The following is a 17,183-nucleotide window of genomic DNA, read 5'->3' as shown; positions in this document are numbered from 1 at the left end:
CTTGATCTCTCCTCACTGCAACCCCCACCTCCTGGGTTCAAGAGATTATCCTGCCTCAGCTTCCTGAGTAGCTGGAATTACAGGTGTGTGCCGCCGTGCCTGGCTAAGTTTTGTAATTTTCGTAGAGATGGGGTTTCACCATGTTGGCCAGGCTGGTAACAAACTCTGGATCTCAGGCAATCAGCCCGCCTCAGCCTCCCAAAGTGCTGGGATTACAGGCCTAGTCATAGCCACTTAATAATAGCAGGACTTTGGGCAAATTTCAGTAAAGGGGCATTTGAACTATAACATCTCCAAGGTGCCTTCTAATTTACCTTTGCTATGGTCCCACAATTCCTCTTGGTGGGTAAAAGTTCGACTCTCCTAGGTTAAACACGATTCATAATATATAATATTTTTGACTTAAAGGAAGAAGCTTTATAATGCTCTACAACCTTGACTGGCTAACCAAAAGCAATGTGAGTGACAGCACTACAGCAAACCCCACAATCCGGCCAATTAGACAGCTAGGAGCCTTAACCATTCGGAACACAGCTGTGAACCAGAAGTAGGCAACTGCAAGAAAACTCCATTCACTTAGCTCCTAAGGAGATATAGAGCATTAGCCTCTATTCTTTTTTTCAGGGCAATTAAGATAACATGAGGGAAAGAGATCTAAAATGTAGGTTTTCCTGGAGCAGGAACTCTTCTGGGGATTGCTCATTGGTTAAAGAATTGTGGAACAGGAGGCTAATGTGAATGGAAGAAACTAATAAGCTGCTACTTCAGAACAATGGTCTTTTCACTCCCCCACCCCAACCCCTCTACTTCACACAGTAAATGCCTAGGAAAGCAGATTAACTGCTTCTGGTCAATCTGACCAGGCTTGGGTTTTCAGACAATTACTTCTCGCATCTAAAACAAGAAATGCACTGATTCCCAAAGACCCAATCCTCTCTCTGGCTAGTCTTTCCCAGAGTGAGGTGATTCACACTTTTTGGTCACAAATGCATTTATTAAAAGCCAAGCAGTCTCCTGTTGCCCCACATCCTTCCGTGTTATTGCATCGTCCCTCCCTCCCTGCCTCAGTCTAGAAACTGCAGCCAGGACTCCAGGAATACAGAAGGATCCCAGCCAGTGGCTGAGACTTGCACTGAAGTTTCTTTTCAGAAGTGTGGTCTTTAAATCCACAGCCAATGAATTAAATGAACATTTAATGATAAACAATGGCTATATTGTTTATTCCAGCCATCTCCATGAAAGAAAACAAAACTCCCTTAAAAATTGAATATATTACTTAGGAAAATCCATTTTACATTTGTCTCTACAATGTATTGGATGTATTATATTACAAAATTCCAAGATGCCTTTTAAAAGACTTCTGTGTTTGTCCTTTGTGTCAGTGAATGAAAAAAATGAATTAATTGCTTCTTTGAATCCTTAAGGATATATATTCGCTCTCCTGCCTTAGAAAAACAAGACAAGATGAGATCTTTAAATCATTTGCATGAGAAGAACTAACATCATGGGTGCTGGCTCCAAAGCTCCTGTTTGTATTTTATTATGACATTTGATACAACTTTAAAGCCTACCTCCTCCTCTCTCCTTCTCATCCTCTTCTTCTTTCAGCAGCTTGCCAATGGAATTATACCACTTGAACTGTGGGTCAGGGATGCCATAAACACTACAATTAATCAAGGCACTGTTCCCTTCCTTGACTATGATATGGTCAGTTCTGGCAATGATTACGGGCACAGAGCCCAAGACCACGTTAGTGCCATTTAAAGTGCTGTTAGTCACACTCTTAGCGGTGGCTAGAGTGGATACTAGGATTAAAAAGGGCACAGAAGGTAGAAAGCACACAGTCAGATGGCTCTTCAATCGATCCATCTTCTTTGCTTGCTCTGTAAGGCAATAGAGAGATGGTTTGCCAACCGAATCTTCTATCAGACAACACACTGTTCACAGCAGGTCATGGGACAAACCTGTCCTGGGTCCATAGAGTTGGTACTTGAGCAAGAACCTGTTTTAAGGAAACAAAATACATATACATAAACATTAGCATTCATCCATTAAAAATACTATAAAACGTTAGCAATGCAGCTAAAATACAAACATCTACATACTTTTTTTTTTTTTGAGATGGAGTCTCGCTCTGTCACCCATGCTGGAGTGCGGTGGAGTGATCCTGACTCACTGCAACCTCCGCCTCCCAAGTTTAAGCAATCCTCCTGCCTCAGCCTCCCAAGTAGCTGAGATTACAAGTGCCCACCAACATGTCTGGCTAATTTTTGTATTTTTAGTAGAGATGGGGTTTCACCATATTGGCCAGGCTGGTCTCAAACTCCTGACCTCAGGTGATCCACCAGCCTCGGCCTCTCAAAGTGCTGGGATTATAGGCGTGAGCCACCGCACCCAGCCAAACCTATGTACTTTTTAAACGAAACACAACCATAAGATGTTCCGGATGTGAATCATATTTCTCACAGAAATCATAATTTTGTTTTTTGATATCAAAACATATAGCTTTTATAGGAACAAATATATTTTGTATATTAAATTTATATTTTACTTCATAGAGCTCCAAAATGGATTCAGGCTGCTTTCATTTACCACGACAAGCTCTCTTTCCTCCACATTACCTGCCTTCATTGTGGAGGACCTAATTGTTCACCTAGGTGCTCTTTAACCTCTTCTCTCCCAATAAACGTGACTTCTAGTCTACGTCACTGGTCATGGCTTGGGCTCTGCTGGCATTTGGAAGGACTGCATCAGATCGCTCTGGCATTCTCCTAACTCCCCATTACAGTTTCCAGAATGTTCCTTACTGTCTCATTCAACTCATTCCCATGCTCCTATGAGCTCCACCTCATCTAGCGCTCTCCGCTCTGTTACACTTACGGGCTCCAGATCACTCATGTACGCCCTGGTTTCAATCTCATCTGCCTTCCACAGGCCGGGGAACATCACCAGACATTATGGTTGGCTGTACTTCTATATCCAAAGATCTAACCTTCACCTAGTCCTCTATCCTCCATTTCATTCTAATCCTATAGCCATGCCTTCTTCAAAGGCAGAAGTTGTTATTTCAATTCTGCTTACAGTAACACTGAAGGGGCACCTGGTGATGATAAATTAGCTTCAGATCGTATTTTTTTTCAGTAGGAAAGAAAAGAGTTTTGTTTTGCCATAGATTTCCATACACCCCACTAAACTGGAGTGCTTTCCTGCCCTAGGAAGCCAACACATTATGCCACCAGTCGAAACCCTGTGGCCAAGGGAGATAGCACAGACTGCAGTGGCATGATAGACACCCTGCCATGACTTTGCAAATGTTTTTCTTTACTTGGCTAAACTTGTGGTTTCCTTTGTGGTTGGAAAGCTGACCTATTGAATACAGAACAGCTGTGAAGAGCATGGCCTCGGGAGAGAGAGAGACAAGGCCAGGATTCTGGACAGAACCACTTTCACTGGCTGTGTGTCTTGGGCAAGTACAAGATAATTATAAGGATTCACAATCAAATGTGTATCAAACATGTATGTACTGTTGCCTTGATAAACAAGAACTATTAGCACATTGTATAAACCATCCTTTATTGAAATTATGCTTCTTGAATCTATTTTTAAGTTATGTCTTCTAAAAGCCAGACCTTGAGTTTTCTTTAAAACGTTATTATAAATTATAAATAATTATAAATGACTTTCAGCACTGGGTCCTTTGCAGGGTCTCAAGTCTGAGAATGCATGAGCTGCCCCCTTAGGTGTATTCTGTGGTGAGCATATTGAGGACAAGAGCTGGGTCACTCATTATTGACTCCCTGGTGCCCAAGCCATAGCAGATGCCCGGCTAAATACCATGGGGGAGAATCAGAGACAAGACAGGTTGGGAGATGGGTTCTAATAAATATGGGTGGTAAATACAACTTTTTCCCCCAATTAAAGAGAATGCAACAAATGGAAAATCAAACTGAATTTTAAAGTGCATATCTCAAGATACTCTGTTTTCAAACAGAGGCTGTCCATATTTGGCTTTCTACTTGCAAACACATTGTGCTAGCAGAGTAAAGAGAAGGGGACACTGCTGTGCTATTATATTTTAATAATGTCAGCAGGTGCTTTGGGCTACAAACACAGCAACTGTTCTGAAATGGAATCTAGTTCCCTTAGAGACCTTATGAGATACAGAAGCAGAGACTTTCATTTTATGCAGGAATTTCAGTTAGCAAAGTAGTTTCCCTCTTCCTCATTTTTACTCTCATCCTCTCCCATCTGGAAGAGTTACTAAGGTACAGAAGACATAATGCATCATTTACAGGTTGTTTGTATAGAAGCATTTAACTCTAAAATTCTGTGAAAATTGATTCAAAGTAAAGTACCAAATTAACACTAATGAATTAACAGTTTCAGTAAGAATTCACTCTCAATTTACTCTTTCACTTCAGATTTTTCAAAAGGTATTTATTATGTGCTAGGCACACTGCCAGGATTTAGGGGATGGGAAGTGCCACAAAGCTCAATAAACCACAGACCATGTCCACTCACAGTCTAGTAGGGGAAAGATGTACAGATAACTTCAATATGTTCTCTAGATGCTATGGGCTTGGAGTTGGGTAGGAAGGAGGGGCACCAAATAGCTTGGGTGCCACCTACAGATGATGTTTGTTGACCACCCATCCAGCCTCCAGGCCCTCTTCTGCCTTTCCTTTCTGCAAGTCCCAGAGCTCACAGGGTAGAAACTTCTAGTCTTTCTCATCACCCCACGGCATGTGCACCTACCAAACTTGACACCGCTCCCTGGTGTATGATCTTGCACTTTTCTGTTTTGTGTTGAGGAAATTCCTTCTCGATTACAAGAAGAGCTCCTGGATAGCAAAAACTTATACATATAGTTCAGGAGGATTTCCATATTGCTAGGCACCCATAATCATGTTTACACACTTGCTGTATGAAGCCATGCTTATATGGAATCCGGTGGCAATTATTTAAGAACAAATTACAATGTGTTGCCGGAAGAACATAAGATATCACATGACTTTGGATGCTGGCAAAATATTCTGCAAATGTACTTTTTCAGCTTGTTTGATTAGGATCTTACAGACAGCACCACGAAAAGTTTGGCTGAGCCAGGCATAGTGGCTCACTCCTGTAATTTTAGCACTTTGGGAGGCTGAGGTGGGTGGATCACTAATATGGTGAAACCCCATCTCTACTAAAAATACAAAAATTAGCCAGGCATGGTGGTGCACTCTTGTAGTCCCAGCTACTTGAGAGGTTGGAGCAGGAGAATCACTTGAACCTGGGAGGCGGAGGTTGCAGTGAGCCAACATGGCACCACTGCACTCCAGCCTGGGCGACAGAGCGAGACGCTGTTTCAAAAAAAAAGTTTAGCTGATAACAATCTAACATTGTGAAAGACATTTGAGCCAGCAAAGAGTAAAATAACAATCTAACATTGTGAAAGGGATTTGAGCCAGCAAAGAGTAAACCCTAAGTACTATAATCCAGCAGCTTAAAATGCAGTCCTTCAAAATACAAGAACAAAGACCACAGATTTCAAAACCAGGCTTAACAAAAGCTACAATGGACAAGTTGTTAAATCTCATAATCTTTGGGAAAACTCTGAAAGACTACTTTATTTTCTATAAATAGAACAAAAGAGAAATATTTAGCAAATATCAAATGTTCTTTATTTTGACCCCTTCCCTACCTCCCATTGTATTTTATCTAAAAATGTTTAATAAAATGCTTTGTTCAGTCCTATTTCTTCTTTCTCCACCTATAATCAGTAAGACTGTTGCCCATGTATTTCTGGAGCTAGAAGGAAAAGGAACTCTTGTGTAAGGGGTGTTTTGTACTAAATGAATATTATTGTTTTTCCTTCCTGGCAGAGTCAATTTGGGTATTGCTCCATCTACTCTGATGAATAATTCGTAGAGTGATACAACTGGATTTTGTTGCAACACCTACTGAGAGTTACCCCTATTTTAATTTGCGTGGGAATGATGCCACAGGCACATAAGCTACCTTCTACATGAAAGCACATTCTTCATAGGGTTACACTCATGAAGCACGGAGTTGGGAAAACCCAATTTCATATGAATTGGAAAGTGGCAATAAAATACTCATTAAGACATGAATGCTATCTTTTCAAAACTGGTAGTCAACTCAAGCCATTTCAGTTATGAATATGTTTCGGCCACTTCCTTTCCCATATATCATAATGAATTCAAAATATCCATGTCTTTTTTAAACAAAAATTAAAAATTTGTTTCTGCAATTAAAAAAAAAAAGGGAACAAAATTCTCATAAGCCCATTCTATCCCACCTAACATCTTTCAGGATCAGCATAGAGTCTCTTGAACAACATGGGTCTGAACCGCTCAGTCCCCTTATATGCAGGTTTTTTTTTTTTTTAACAGAAGTTACACCGAGTGTGCCTGCCTCTGCTTCCACCTCTTCCACATCCACCACATATGAGACAGCAAAACCAGCCCCTCCTCCTCCTCCTCCTCAGTCTACTCAACTTGAAGATGGCAAGGCTGAAGACATTTATGATGATCCACTTCCCCTTAGTGATGGCAAATATATTTTCTCCTTAAGGTTTTCTTAATAACATTGTCTTTTCTCTAGCTTACTTTATTATAGGAATATGGTATATAATACACATAGCATACAAAATATGTGTTAATGAGCTGTTCATGTCATCAGAAAGGCTTCTGGTCAACAACTGGCTATCAGTAGTTAAGTTCTGGGTCAAAAATTACACAAAGATTTCCAACTGCATGGGGAGGGGCTGGGTGCCCCAACCCATGTTGTTCAAGCATCAACTATACTGAATTTTAGGTAATCAGGGTGATCTCTGAATATAAACTATGGTGATATGGTTTGGCTGTGTCCCCACCCAAATCTCACCTTGAATTGTAATAATCCCCATGTGTCAAGGGCAGGGCCACGTGGAGATAATTAAATCATGGGGGTGGTTTCCCCCATATTTTCCTTGTGGTAGTTAGTCTCATGAAATCTAATGGTTTTATAAATGGGAGTTCCCTGCACAAGCTCTTTCCTTGCCTGCCGCCATGTAAGACATGCCTTTGCTCCTCCTTTGCCTTCCGCCATGATTGTGAAGCCTCCCCAGCCATGTGGAACTGTGAGTCAATTAGACCTCTTTGCTTTATAAATTACCTAGTCTCAGGTATATCTTTATTAGCAGCATGAAAACAGATACATACGGGAATCTAAAGTCAAGGGCCAAGAAATCGATGGAACAAGAATGTTCCTTTAGCCATTACCACAGTCCAGAGTCAAATCATTTAAGTGATAAATCAGCTAAGTCTTATCTCAATGTCCAAATTCCTACTACAGAGATTCATATTGCCCTTTCTTGTCCATGTTCTAGAGTCTATTTCTGTACAGAGATTCTCGAAGCCTCTAATCACACAAAGGTAATACCTAATTCAGATGGCAAATGTGATAATCACAGGAAAGTATGAAAGGGCATTGCTTTTAGGTTACTTTTAGAAGCATCTAGGGGATCAGTTCAATCCAAATCGATATGCATTACCTGAGAAATGACCCTGTGCTGGGCGCACTGCCAGGGGTTGAGGCGCACAGAGGTGAGACTCAGGCCTTTCCCCTCTTGTCAGAATCTGGCAGGGGACAGAGGAACATACATGGACAGTTATAAGGCAGTGTGACAGCTGCCCATTACAGGGTGTCAAAGATCCACTGGGGCACCAGACAAGAGATCAAAGTATTAATATATAGTTTGGATGAGCCAGGAGGAATTTTCTGGAAGTGATTCTTTAAAGAAGTCCCCAAGTGGACCAGGGGAGAGAAGCTGACCCAAAAGAGGAATAGAATATTGAAAGAAACGGTGATTACAGAGAACCTGGGGAAATGTCTGTAATTAGGCATTGATGGCCAGGTAGTGTGTGCAAGAACAGAGGAGGGGGAAGTAGGCTGGAAAGGCAGGCTGGCCCAGATAATGACCAGACAGTATGCAATGCCAAGGATGGGGGCACTCATAGGTTTTGAAAAGGAGAAGTGGCAGGGCTAGTTCTGTGTTTACAAAGATCAGCTTGATCCTCGTATGGCTGCAATGTACAGCTGGCTAAGAGACTAGTATTATACAATATCCAGGAAGGAAATGAACAGGGGCCTGAACCAAAAGCAGCGGGGAGGGAAAGAAGTGGGCAGATGCAAAGAAGTACAGGAATTAGAATGTACAGAATGACTATTTGATAACAGGTTGAAGTAGTACAAGACCTCCTGACCAGCAGTACCTATGATTATACAGACAACTCTTAGGAAGGGAGTGCCTCATTTGCTAAAAACCAATGCCTGGCACTGTCAGTGGAATATACAAATTAAGAAATTCAAACAAACCACTCCCTTGGGCAGTACTCCGCTGCCACTCTTGGATGAGGGCCTGTCTGCTAGCAGCGACCTGGCAGAGTACATGGTCGCTCCCGCCTGGTTCCTCACTGCTCCTCCTAGCTTCACCATCTCCTCTCTCTGTACCCCTGGCTGATGGACGGTGTTGTGATGACAAGCCACAGTCATGACATTTAAATATAAAAACTCACAAATTAAGAGCTATACAGCAGCACACCATGAGAAGAATTAGAGCCTGTCTTTTTAAAGTAGTTGTCCCTCAGGAGGAAAATGAGACTCAGGAGAGACCTCATGCATTCTTGGTACCACATGCACTTATTAATTGTGTAGTGTTAGGAAAATTTCCAGCTACTTAATGGGTAGAACTAAATATACACCCAGACTTGCTGGATTGCTGTGAACAGCCACCAGATGAACTGTTAAAGCCCATAGAACAACTGAGAGGGGCCACAACATTATTACTCCAACTACACTAACGTTCGGCCTCTACAGAATTTTATTTTATGCTGTTATTATTTTTTTTTTAATACACAGAAGGCACGTACTTTTCAAAACTGATCTGTGTTAAATCACTGTTTTCCAAACCTAAAAACAAACTACAGGCCTAGAGATGCCATCTTCATAAAACTTTATTTTTAATGGGGCATAATATTAAGAAATAATTCTTGAATCTCCACACTTTGTTCACATGGTATGTTTTCCTGATTAAAAATAATACAAAATAAGGCTCTCAGAAATATACTGTTTAAATTGCCCAGGGTCATCGAATCATTATTTTAAAAAATCACTCTAATATGGAGATGACATACTGCTGATATCCTACTAAACATAAATGTTGGTTAAGCCTGATCATCAGAAGGGAGACATTCAAGGGACCTTTACTACAGTCTTTTAAAGAGAAAAAGAGAATCACAAACCCTTATAAAGGAGCAGGGAGAAATTACATTAAAGGTTGCTCTCTCTATATATATAATTACTAAGCAAGATAAAAACACGTCTACACATCTCTTCTCAGAACTAGAACATTAGACTTGGAAGAACTTGGGTATCTTTTCATAAAGCTTTTTCTTTATTCTAAAAAATGGAGGCCTAGAGAAGGTATGGTATTGCACATGGTCATGCAATTAATTTAGTGGCTTAGAACCAAAATAAAAAGACTATGATGGCTAATAATAATCCCAGATCAGGACTGGGATTGTTTTCTTAGTTCCATAAAGGCAATTATTAAATTGTTCTAGCACTTGAAACATGCAATGAAGGCTATTCTAATCACAGGTATATCATTTGGAAGAGTTTATTGATGTTTCAGCACATACTTACTGTCAAATTCTTATTCTTATTCATTCATTCACGTATTAAGATAGCATCTCACTGTTACCCAGGCTGGAGCGCAGTGGCACCATCATAGCTCATTGTATTAATTGGGTCATCCTTAATTGATCAGAGAGACACTTCTCCAGAAATCTGATGATCCAAGGAATTAGTCAAATCTGGAAACTGAATAGAAATGGGACAGACACACTGGTGCATGGGGCCTTTATGCTGCCAGACCAAGCCCTAAAACGGATCACAATGCACATCAAAGGGTTACAATGCTGTATTCACATTTTTCTTTGATCTTTGACACCATCCTTATTAGAGTCTATATTCAATTTAAACTGGAACAGAAGCATCTCTAGCTGCTGTCTTTCTTTTCATTAGAATATTTTTCCAACACTTCCCTCCTTTAAAAAATTATGTCCTTTCAAAACATTCTTCCTACTCATTTGGAGTATGCACGTAGAGATTTGAATTTTCATTCCAGTCCAATGAATTTATGTCACCTGCTAATCTGTAGATGGCACTACTTCTGCCAGCTTTCAATTATTTTTATTTGATCTCAAGCCCATTTTCCAAGAAGTTCCTGATGTATTTAGTGTGAAGCTCCTATATTCAGAGTGAAACCAGGCAGGAGCTGATGGATGTCTGGAAGCCTGGACACATCAGTGAGTCAGAACTCTTCTTTGGCTAGAAAAATGGCTAGAGGATGCCATGTACCAGGGAGGTGCTTTATGGAGGTGCTGATCCCTGGCTGTCTGCCCACAAGTCCACGCTGCCCACGCTCTGCCTGGATGGAGGAAGCAAACCCTGTCCTCTCTGCAGCCCACACAGCACACTGTCTATAAATCAGAGGGCAATCTTCTTAATATGCTTTCCTAATATGACTCAGGACCTGAAATAATTGTGAGTTTACATTTTCTTGCTAATTATGGATCCTTTGATAATGCAAGTGCCTTTCTCAATTCCTACCTCTCCCACCTATTTGATTGTGCACACATGGCTTCCCAACTGGCCAAACAAAACCCCCTTTTCTGGAACTGGGAGGGTAATTTCACATACAATCTTACAAAGGGTGGTTAATTATTTTGTGGTGGGACAGCTCAGAATAAAGCTACTTAACTCATCATGAGCCTGAAAGATAGTATTAATAGTACCCAACCGAGACACAGAACAACTTCTAATAGAAACACATAGAGTGTTCTTAGCGACAGTCAGTGTGAAGAATTCACTGCAGGTCTCCCTGCAGTCGTGGAGCTGAGATTATAATACAGCAAATGGATAGGATCAGGTGCCCGGGATGAGAGATGGGTTGGGCTCTGAGGTTAAGGTCAAGAACAGAAATTCTGGGGTGACGTGTGAAGAGTAGACCAGCTTAGAATTTTAGGATTAAGACCCACAAGCTGGGAGTGAGGATGCTCACTCCTTTCCTCAATTTTTTATTTACAAGATGACCCTTGGGAGTCAGCTGATCTCTCCAAGCTGTAGACTCATCTTTTAGGTCCTTTCCAAATTTATCATAATATGATCATGACAACCAGGAGTAAGACTGCAGTAGCAAAGGGAAGAAATGGTGAGGGGTAAAGAGAAAAGGGAAAGAACAAGGGAGTTCTTGGTGCACTGCTAAACGTTTCATTGCAGTAAATACAAATAGGGCAAAGCACTGTGATGGCCAAGCCATTTGTGACTTGGCAGATGGCCACAGACACAGCTTGTGCACCACGCAGCCCGTGAGAACTTGCCTTCCACAGGCAAGACAACTTCTTGTGTGTCCCTTACATTCTGGACAATAAAATGAGGGAATAAATGGATTCAAGCTCTCAAAGTATTAGGACGCTCCATTCATACCCTCTCCAGATGCCCTCATCTCACTGCAGATGTGAATCAGCCCAGATTCCTCTAGGACTTCCTATATGGAGGATGGGCCGGTCCTCTTGGGCACAGCTGCAGGTTTCTCCCTCCAACTTCACTTCCAGAGCAACCTGGAGTGAAGCCTGAGCCTCACTACTTTTACCTTGTTACCTGGACTAAGGGCAGGTGATGAACCGAGTGCCTGTGGCCATGCCATAGACCCAACTTTTCCTCTTTAGACCAAGAACTGCTGGTTGTGTAAATCTGAGCTGTTCCACAGGGGGTGTGACCAAGGCCTGTGTCTTTGGGCCTCGAAACCTTCATTTCACTTGATAATTCAGAGAGGCCTTGTGTCTACTCCGGCAATTTGGGAATGTAATTTTTATCATCAACAAAATTCTACCATCAAAAAAAGGGTTGGCATTCAAATATTTGTTGATGGTGCTTAGCACCATGCATTCATTACTTTTATTATTTAATGATTAGTAACAATCTGTGCATGGGGAATGCCTCAAAATATAATGAAAATAAAACACTAAAATTCTTAAATTATTACAACGTACATTTTCCCAGCAGTTCATCATTCAGTGTAAAAGTCAGAGGCAGCCTTGCTATGGCCTGACAGTAGGCCTCTGGCAGACTCACAGCCTCCATATCCAACCTCTCTACGCTCGCTCACTCCCCACCAGCCTCCCTGGGCTCTGCTAATCCTGGAATGGGTAAACCCTGGAATCCTTGAACTTACTATTTCCACCATCTGAAATGAGTTCTGGGATACCTGGAACATTTCCTTTGGAACCCTCAGGCCTTTAATCAGCGAGGCCCTTCCTGGTCACCTATGTGAAACAGTGCCCACCCCATTATGCTCTATCTACCTTGACCCTGCCTTTGTCTTTAGAGCATTAACTACTACGTATTTACATACTGTGCCCCCATTAGGATGAGAGCTCTCAGAGGGCTGTGCTCCTGTCATTGCTGCTGTTTACGGATGTATACCCACTGTTCAGAAACACACTTTGCTCAAAACAAACACCTGAATATCTGCTGAGCGAATTTATTCTACTTATATGCCCTTTAAGTTAGACCTATTACTAACTTACTGCTCACCTTTGGTACAAATTCTATTCATTTCTTAGACAGTTTTAGAAAACGTCTATTCTTTAACCACAGAACTAAGTATAAACCAAGATTTCTTTAAGTGAGTCCTCAGAAATGCATCATTTGCTTACAGTGGAATTTGAGAGCCTGGTGATAAAGACAGGCCTGAGAACAGAGGCTCAGGGTAACACAGAAGAGGAGGCGGAGATGCCGGAAATGTATGTTCTTGTTATTGTTGAAGGGAAAAGCAATCGCCTACTTAATTTATATTTCAAAATGTCGAACTGTCCCTCACTCCTGTGTCTGTGGTTGTTTGATTAAGACCATTCAAATTCACAGCATAGGAACTGGATCACCTAGGGTTTCCTCTTTCATCAGGATAACATTTCATCTATTTGAAAAGATGCACTCAATAACTGGAGAGGGTAGTTAAATAGCATTTCCTCCTTCCTCTTTACCAGCCCATTATCACAAAGTGGAATTGCATCGTGAACACTTCCCTGAATCTCCCATGTAAAGTGTCATTATAGGCTCTTTCACTAAGAACTGGATCTTGGTGAAAAACAGAAGAGATCCTGTAATTCAAACCCTACTGGATTTAATTCTTACTAAGAGCGCTATGATAACTTCCCTTACAATTCACTTAGCATTTATGGCTTACAAAACACCCTGACGGATGATATCTCATCGGAGCCTCAGCACCACTCTAAGGTCAGAACAGGCCTGTGATTCTGCTCACACAACAGTGTAAGAATCCAGGGCCAAGCCACCAACGCTACAGAAAAAGCCCCTTGCAGAGCCCACATCTTCTCTCAGTCCAGGGCTCCTGTTACCTGCACATGGTGGTCACTGAATGCATGCCAAAGCCTGGGCAACCCTCATAACAGTGTAACTAATTATTTTACAATTTTGTTCATAAGAGCAATCTTTTTCAGAATTTGATTCCATCTTAATAATCTTCTTCCTGACTTTAGTGGTTAAGGTCAGTCTTCCACCTAAGTGTTTTTCAGTGTGACAACATGGCAAATTGTTGCAATTAAACAAAACCACCAGAAGAAAGTTGAAAATAGGGCTTTAGTGGTTTCCACTTTGCTTTTCTCTCAGCTTCGATGGAAAGAGGCCCTGTTAGGCTGAGCACGCTTTCCAGGTGATCTCAACGATCTCTCCACTGGGCAGTCAACTTTATCTAAGTGATAAACACAATTAGGAGCAAGTCATATCAATTAAATGAACTCAAAGTACTTATGAGGCCACTATTATCCATTGGTACCAATTACTATGGGGATTAAAAACAGTTTAAGACCAGGCCTTTATCCCAAAGGTGCGTAGAATCTTGGTGACACCTGCATACAAAGCAATATGCAATCACGCGCTAAACTAGGTAAACGCCATAGAAATTCAGAGGAGGCCAAGCTGGGAAGATAACAGAATGTATAAAAGGAGACCAGACAGTTCTCCTAGCAAGAGTAGTGGTTTAGTCTAGATAAATAAGGGTAGAAAGAAACACAGCATGCCAGTAATAAAAACCTAGGTGGCATTGGTTTTTGCAAGCATCATGCAGTGGATCTGCTGTGGAAGGCTGTCTGGAGAGCTCTGGGACAGCAGAGAACTCCTTCAGAAATTCTATTCCAGAAGAAGGCCTCTGGGGCGTCTTAGGAGAAATGATAAAGAGGACTTTGGGACATTTGATCCACTACTTAGGCACAAGAACTAACACCCCAGTGAAAGAAGGAGAGGCAGCCATAACTTGGAGGTAGAGATGAGATGCCTTACAAAGGCAAGAAGAAATCAAAAGTCCACTGCAGGTCCTGGGTACAGAGGCACAGGGAGAAATGATCGGCCCCCATTAAGGCAAAGGATCAGTAATACTCAGATGTTTTCTGGAAATGAATTTCAAGTTCCGCAAAAGTGTTTTGAAATGGAGAAAAACAGGTTACCTTTGAGAAGTTCTAACCAGAGCAGGACTCGAAGACCAAGTAATCTAGGATTGTCCAAACCTTGAAGAAAAACAAAACAACAACAACAACAAAAAACCACCTTCCCATCAACGTAGGGCTGCCAGCAGAAATGGCATGGAGTCGGCAGACAGAAGTGCAGGCCTGGCCGGGAGTGGGGCAGTGAAGTCCAGCACCTAGCTTTAGCAGGTAAGCAGCAATTTTCAAGACGAACTTAGTAACAGCAGCTGAGAAGCAAGAATGCTCACTGGTTACTAAAGAGTTGATGCTACCCACAGCCATCCTGGACAGTAAAGACCTAACAGGAAGTGCTGGAAGTCAAACACTAACTTAGTCTTCACTCAAATACCTTTCCCTGCCTAGGACCAGAGAAAATGGGTTTTGAATCTTTAAGCACAGTCGCTGTATATCTACCTACTTCCTTGCAGGGGAGTCTGGCCTTTGGAGAAGAAAGGAGTTGGCTGATCTCCTCAGGGTGGTCATTACTGCCACAAATATAGAGCCCTTGCTAATTTCAAGAAGGAACAGAAAGATACAGATGCAGCCTGGTGCAATGGCTCATGTCTGTAATCCCAGCACTGTGGGAGGCTGAGTCTGGAGACAGCTTGAGGCCAGGAGTTTTAGACCAGCTTGGGCAATATAGCAAGACTTCATCTCTACAAAAAAATTAATTAGCTGGGCATGGTGGCATGTGCCTGTAATCCCAGCTACTCTGGAGGTTGAGTTAAGAGGATCACTTGAGCCCAGGAGTTTGAGGCTACGGTGAGCCATGATCTTGCCACTGTACTCCAGCCTGGGCAACAGAGCAAGACCTCATCTATATACACACACATATGAAAGGTAAAGACTTGAGAACAGATGCATTCTATCTTGTTAAGGAGACGTACTGCTTTCGTAAACCGATGAGAATGATTGGAATTCGTCTCAGCCCGCACCTGAACTGAGTGGGTCCCAGAAGTGGACAATTATGGAGCACTTTATTCTACCCATGTATTTCCTCAAGGAGCAAACCCTTCCCTTATGCTCTTCCTCACACCATCAGCAGACTCAAATCCTCAGTGGAAGGAAGGGGTTGGGATTATATTCAGCATCTGCTCAGCAAGCTTTCCTCTTTCCTGTTGACTCCAGAGTCAATTTCAGCACAGCCTCTAAGTAAGTTACCCTCTCAATCCAGAATTAGGGAAGCCCAACCAACAACAATTTTCTTTCAGTCTCATTAGCAAGTCCCCAATGCTTCAGTCCAAAAGGGACCATCAGGGAATTAATTTCTTTTTTCTTTTATGTCTCTCTTACAAAGTCTGCCTGTGATAAGGTTCTGACTTCTTCCCTCACACAGGGTGCTGTGTGTGGGCTTTGCAGCTCCTCCCCTGCCTGAAATCTTCTGGTTAAGTACAGGCAGTGGAAGTTAGTCTCTCTGGTGCTGCAAAGTCTTGCCTTTGGTAGAAAAACCCCTGAGAGATGCTGTGACCCCACTATCCCTTGAGACAGATGGGCCTTCCACATTTCTGCTGTACCTGAGACAGAATCCAATTCACTACAAAGGCATTGTTTAAAATGTCCCCTTTCCTTCCCTGCCCTGAGAAACAAATCAATCACTGAGTTCTAATGATTCTCACTCCTAATATCGGGCTGCCACATCCTGGGCTTCCCCTGGGTTATGTGCTCATCATCTCTACTGGACTCCTTCCTTGCTGACCTGCCTCCAATCCACGTACTATGTCACTATTAAAGTCAGCTGATTCTGAAAGATCTAAAGCATATTCCATGTCTTCGTTGTGTAAACAGTGTGAAACTCAAGTCCTACGAAGGACCTAGGTGATTCTTCACATTTTGACTCCCATCCACCTCCCTGACTGCATCTCTGGAGCTTCCCTTTCCAACTCTCCCTCCTCCCATCCCCCCAACCCCAGCAAGTTCTCTTTCCCGAATTCCCAGTAGTTCCCCCACAGCACCACCTCCAGCCAAGTTCCCTTTCTTACCTTGCATATCTGGCAAACCCCTAGCTTTGAGGTCTTGGTTCAATAGCCCTCCAGGACTCCCCAGATAGCCCCTGACACTCCTTTTCTCACCACCTTTTACTCATAACTTCCTATTTTCACTATAATTGTCTTTTTGCACATTTGACCCTTCATTAGATTAAAATTTCAACCTGTCACTACTTGTTGAATGAATCAATGAATGGATGGAATATGGACTTGAGAAAGGCTGGACACTGGTGCATGGGTGACTGATGCAGTCATGAGGAAAAATAAGTCAGCCAGAAAGAACACAGGGGGCCACAAGCAAGACAAGAGGACCCAGGTTAGAACCCAGGGAAAGCAGAGGACAAGCCCTCAGAGAAAGAGCAATAAAAAACAAAAATTGGGAATAGTTAAGGGTACAGTATTCCAAAGGCCACAGCAGGTGGGCCCTCTGCACTTCTGCAGAGCCTGACACAGATAACCCAATTAACTACATGGGAGTTGTTTAAAATGCCTCCTTTCCTTCCCTGCCCACAGACAGAGCACAACTCTACCACAGAGGCTGGTGGTTCTCACTCCTAAATACCCAGCTACCACATCCTGGTTTTTCCCTATTAAAATTTAAGAG

The 17,183-nt window shown here is 42.2% G+C and overlaps 1 protein-coding gene and 1 long non-coding RNA gene across 10 annotated transcripts in view; one reads left to right on the top strand and one right to left on the bottom strand.

Moving 5' to 3' along the window:
- Nucleotides 1-17,183, bottom strand: part of MFAP3L (microfibril associated protein 3 like) — a 47,096-nt gene that overhangs the window by 18,070 nt on the left and 11,843 nt on the right. For 4 of the 9 annotated variants that reach the window (XM_017863304.1, XM_017863309.1, XM_017863315.1 and 1 more), the window contains 2 exons: nt 1,965-2,002; nt 1,572-1,883 (listed from right to left, as the gene is read on the bottom strand). The exons of 1 other annotated variant lie outside the window; for it this stretch is intronic. In XM_017863304.1, the coding sequence (XP_017718793.1) occupies nt 1,572-1,883; nt 1,965-2,002 (350 nt within the window). Of the gene's footprint in view, nt 1-1,571; nt 2,003-9,693; nt 9,709-17,183 lie in introns of those variants that run through there. 4 more of the 9 variants (XM_017863310.1, XM_017863311.1, XM_017863308.1 and 1 more) reach the window with 3 other exon arrangements.
- On the top strand, nt 41-6,650 carry LOC108522860 (uncharacterized). Its single transcript, XR_001883625.1, has 3 exons — nt 41-83; nt 3,362-3,516; nt 6,399-6,650. It is a non-coding gene; the product is annotated as an uncharacterized LOC108522860 (long non-coding RNA).

Source organism: Rhinopithecus bieti, unplaced genomic scaffold (genome assembly GCF_001698545.2).
Source record: "Rhinopithecus bieti isolate Rb0 unplaced genomic scaffold, ASM169854v2 scaffold_66246, whole genome shotgun sequence".
Classification (NCBI taxonomy): domain Eukaryota; kingdom Metazoa; phylum Chordata; class Mammalia; order Primates; family Cercopithecidae; genus Rhinopithecus; species Rhinopithecus bieti.
Note: the sequence above shows the minus strand (reverse complement) of the source record. Positions and strands in the feature narration are given on the sequence as shown.